The sequence below is a fragment of the Mizuhopecten yessoensis genome, unplaced genomic scaffold (assembly GCF_002113885.1).
Source record: "Mizuhopecten yessoensis strain PY_sf001 unplaced genomic scaffold, ASM211388v2 scaffold9787, whole genome shotgun sequence".
Classification (NCBI taxonomy): domain Eukaryota; kingdom Metazoa; phylum Mollusca; class Bivalvia; order Pectinida; family Pectinidae; genus Mizuhopecten; species Mizuhopecten yessoensis.
The window spans coordinates 58,746-63,647 of record NW_018408222.1 but is presented as its reverse complement, the minus strand read 5'-3'; the positions used below and the strand labels follow the sequence as shown (position 1 = coordinate 63,647).

The window sequence follows — 4,902 nt, the reverse complement described above, 5'->3', positions numbered from 1 at the left end:
CATATCATACAGACAGGACAAGGTCAGTGTACCCCACAGGGTAAGATCATCATATCATACACACAGGACAAAGTCAGTGTACCTCACAGGGTAAGGTCATCATATCATTCACACAGGACAAGGTCAGTGTACATCACAGGGTAAGGTCATCATATCATACAGATAGGACAAGGTCAGTGTACCCCACAGGGTAAGGTCATCATATCATACACACAGGACAAGGTCAGTGTACCCTACATGGTAAGGTCATCATATCATACACACAGGACAAGGTCAGTGTACCCTACATGGTAAGGTCATCATATCATACACACAGGACAAGGCCAGTGTACCCCACAGGGTAAAGTCATCATATCATACATACAGGACAAGGTCAGTATACCTCACAGGGTAAGGTCATCACATCATCACACAGGACAAGGTCAGTGTACCTTACAGGGTAAGGTCATCATATCATACACGCAGGACAAGGTCAGTGTACCTTACAGGGTAAGGTTATCATATCATACACACAGGACAAGGTCAGTGTAACTTACAGGATAAGGTCATCATTTCATACACACAGGACAAGGTCAGTGTACCTCACAGGGTAAGGTCATCATATCATACACACAGGACAAGGTCAATGTACCTTACAGGGCAAGGTCATCATATCATACACACAGGACAAGGTCAATGTACCTTACAGGGCAAGGTCATCATATCATACACACAGGACAAGGTCAGTGCACCCCACAGGGTAAAGTCATCATATCATACACACAGGGCAAGGTCAGTGTACCCCACAGGGTAAAGTCATCATATCATACACACAGGGCAAGGTCAGTGTACCCCACAGGGTAAAGTCATCATATCATACATACAGGACAAGGTCAGTATACCTCACAGGGTAAGGTCATCACATCATCACACAGGACAAGGTCAGTGTACCTTACAGGGTAAGGTCATCATATCATACACACAGGGCAAGGTCAGTGTACCCCACAGGGTAAAGTCATCATATCATACATACAGGACAAGGTCAGTATACCTCACAGGGTAAGGTCATCACATCATCACACAGGACAAGGTCAGTGTACCTTACAGGGTAAGGTCATCATATCATACACGCAGGACAAGGTCAGTGTACCTTACAGGGTAAGGTCATCATATCATACACACAGGACAAGGTCAGTGTACCCCACAGGGTAAAGTCATCATATCATACACACAGGACAAGGTCAGTATACCTCACAGGGTAAGGTCATCACATCATACACACAGGACACGGTCAGTGTACCTTACAGGGTTAGGTTATAATATATCATACACACAGTACAAGTTCAGTGTCCCTTACAGGGTAAAGTTTTCATATCATACACACAGGACAAGGTATTCATATCATACACACAGGACAAGGTCAGTGCACCCCACAGGGTAAAGTCATCATATCATACATACAGGACAAGGTCAGTATACCTCACAGGGTAAGGTTTTCATATCATACAGACAGGACAAGGTCAGTGTATACGTACCTCACAGGGTAAGGTCATGATATCATACAGACAGGACAAGGTCAGTGTACCTCACAGGGTAAGGATTTCATATCATACAGACAGGACAAGGTCAATGTACCTCACAGGGTAAGGTTTTCATATCATACAGACAGGACAAGGTCAGTGTACCTCACAGGGTAAGGTTTTCATATCATACAGTCAGGACAAGGTCAGTTTACCTCACAGGGTAAGGTCATCATATCATACAGACAGGACAAGGTCAGTGTACCTTACAGGGTTAGGTTATAATATATCATACACACAGTACAAGTTCAGTGTACCTTACAGGGTAAGGTTATGATATACACAGGTCGAAGTCAGTTTACCTCATTGGAGGATATGGTCCCCAGCCCCCAGGGGCCTAAAAGGAGGGGCCAAAAAGGGTCAAATTGACTAAAATTTCAAAAAACTTTTTCTCAAGACCCAGATATGGTAGAATCAAATACTCTTCATATAAGGAAGGGTCTTAAGTTGCTCAACCAAAATTGTGAATTTCAAGACCCTGGGGTCTCAGGTTTTCCCCTGGGGAGGGGGTAAACTTTACTATAGTTTATATAGTGAAATCACATTTTGGACCAACATTTGTTTAATTTCCATTGGAAGTAGTTCAATTTGGGTAAGCATTGTCAGTATTGGATAGCAGTTTGATTGTATGCACATATCAGCCCTGACTTACCCCCAGGGGCTGATGGGTTGGGCCAAAAAGGGTCGAATTGACTGAAATTTCTAAATCTTCTTCTCAAGACCCAGATATGGTAGAATCAAATACTCTTCAGAGATGGAAGGGTTTTAAGGTGCTCTACCAAAATTGTGAATTGTATGACCCTAGGGTCTAACGTTTACCCCNCATTTTGAGCCAGTTCTACCCCCAAGGGCACCCAAAGGAGTTAGTGTGCTAAAATTTCTTCATTTTCCTTGTTTAGAATCAGAGATGCTAGTTTCAAATACTTTTCAGTCTTAAATCTGTATGCTAGATATTGAATGAGGTTGTTTAATGGTTTTTTGTCACTTTGAATAATACTTCTGTTCATGTTTTAAAAACAAAAATCAACTCTCTGTATAAATATATCAGAACTTGGGTGACCGGTAAGGCCCATGGCCTCTTGTTATTTATGCGAGCCATCCATTCTATCATTAAATGAATTTATTTATTTTTTCAGAGAAAATGTTAGCAATGTGTCCTGTGACCATTATTAAAGAAGAGAACAAAGTAAAATGTGCTCCAGCTCCTGACATGAACCCACCTATCATCACCCACACAGCTGCCACACCCATGCCGACCCCCCAGGGCTCCCCTAACGAACACGGATCAAAGGAGTATAACAAGGTCACCCTCAGTGTCCATCCTCCTCGGGGATCAACATCTTCCAAGTCCTCCTCTGTCAGTATCATCCTAATACAACTCTTTGAATCTCTTTCTTTCATAATTGACATGTGAAATCATTTATTTATCTAAATATGTTTAGCTCACCTGACACCAAGTGTCTGTGAGCTTTTCATATATGGTGTAGCGGCTGTCAACACTAATTTGTCAATAAATAATTGATTATGTTTTTGCCTGTGGTGGGAATTATCATTTTTAACACAGGAAGGGTCATGCTTAAATCTATATATTTTTTCATCTATAATATGTTTACTTTATACATAATTTTTTTCATGTGTGTATAATATTCACACTATTGTGTTATCAAAAAAACACACTAGCATATCCAGAGATAAAATTGCCATATTTAAAGTACATAAAAACACTTCCACTGAGAACAAACTCTGAATAATAGAGGACTATCAATTGTTCCAGTGCAGTGACCTTGACCTGCTTTTAAGTTTTAGGGGTCAAATGTGTATAAGTCTTTAAAGGACTTCTTGTAAATAACTAGTAACCCTAAAAGATGATAATGTTTGACAAGTAGTTAAATGGTGGGAAGTACTATGAAGTGTGGCATTCCAATGATCAAATTGAAAATAACATTTGTAGAATAATTTATAATCCAACAAAAATTCATAAGGTGTAGTGTAATAAATATTCCCTTAAAAATTCGTTATTTGTAGAGTTATTCAAAACTGACCCTGGCCTCCTATGAAGGTCACAGATATGAGATAAATAACTGGTGAGTTTTACAAGGTCATTGAGTCTGTTGTGTTTTAGTCAAAGGTCAACTTTTGGTGCTAGCCAGACTCAGAAGTAAACATTTGCTAGGTTTAGAGTAAAGCTTTAAGTATATGTCATGTAGACCAGAATTGCAAATCTTTTTCTGAGTGCATGGGTCCTTTGAAAGAACAAGTGAGTTATTTGGATCCGTTGTCCTCCGTTCTCCATCCATAAAATATTCTTTGAACCTTCTTCTCAAAATCCACTGGGCTAATTACAACCAAATTTGGTAGTAGGTATATCATGGTGATAATGGGTTAGATTTGAAAAGAAGAAGTGGCTGACCCCTTTGACAGGCTGAAACTACAACAGGGATGTACACAACAACGGGGACCAGGAAGCACATATTTTGTCTTCTGTACAACAACAGTACAGAAGAGTTAAAATAGAGGAGTATCTTCAGGCCCCTTAGGTCTGTTGTTTATTTAGAATTATAACGTGTTTGTTTCTGATCTATTCAGGAACAAAACAATTAGATATTATATGTAACAGAACCAAACTAGGGTATTATTAATGAAATTCAACTAAAATAAATCAGGTATTTCATTTGAAATTTTAGACAAACTTAAGTGTGCGTTCTTCACCACGCCTCTCTCCAAGGGTATCACCATGTTTGCGACGTTCACAGAGTTATGGAAGTAGGAACAGCTGGAAAAGTCGCAGGTCACGGGAGGGTGACCGACGTTACTTGGTTCCAGACTGCAAGTTAGATAGTATGGACACTGATGATGATGATGTATTTCAGCCCAATTGTACCATCATCAATAACAGGTATGTATTCTGGCAAATTGTACCATCATAAATAACAGGTATGTATTCTGGCCCAATTGTACCATCATCAATAAGAGGTATGGACACTGATGATGATGATGTATTTCAGCCCAATTGTACCATCATCAATAACAGGTAAGGTATGTATTCTGGCCGAATTGTACCATCATCAATAACTGGTATGCATTCTGGCCCAATTGTACCATCATCAATAACTGGTATGTATTCTGGCCCAATTATACCATCATCAATAACAGGTATATATTCTGGCCCAATTGTACCATCATCAATAAGAGGTATGGACACTGATGATGATGATGTATTTCAGCCCAATTGTACCATCATCAATAACAGGCATGTATTCTGGCCCAATTGTACCATCATAATAACAGGTATGTATTCTGCCCCAATTGTACCATCATCAATAACAGGTATGTATTCTGGCCG

At 39.8% G+C, this 4,902-nt stretch overlaps 2 protein-coding genes across 2 annotated transcripts in view; both read left to right on the top strand.

The window, feature by feature from the left end:
* LOC110458789 (voltage-dependent T-type calcium channel subunit alpha-1H-like) overlaps positions 1 to 4,486 on the top strand; it is a 140,891-nt gene extending 136,405 nt beyond the window's left edge. Inside the window, exons 14-15 of the mRNA XM_021510697.1 lie at positions 2,696 to 2,916; positions 4,244 to 4,486. Coding sequence (XP_021366372.1) covers positions 2,696 to 2,916; positions 4,244 to 4,486 — 464 coding nt within the window. The remainder of the gene's footprint in view (positions 1 to 2,695; positions 2,917 to 4,243) is intronic.
* Positions 4,487 to 4,534: 48 nt separating this feature from the next.
* The window catches only part of LOC110458788 (voltage-dependent T-type calcium channel subunit alpha-1I-like), a 56,225-nt gene continuing 55,857 nt past the window's right edge, over positions 4,535 to 4,902 (top strand). The window contains exon 1 of the mRNA XM_021510696.1: positions 4,535 to 4,590. Within this exon, the coding sequence (XP_021366371.1) occupies positions 4,535 to 4,590 (56 nt within the window). The remainder of the gene's footprint in view (positions 4,591 to 4,902) is intronic.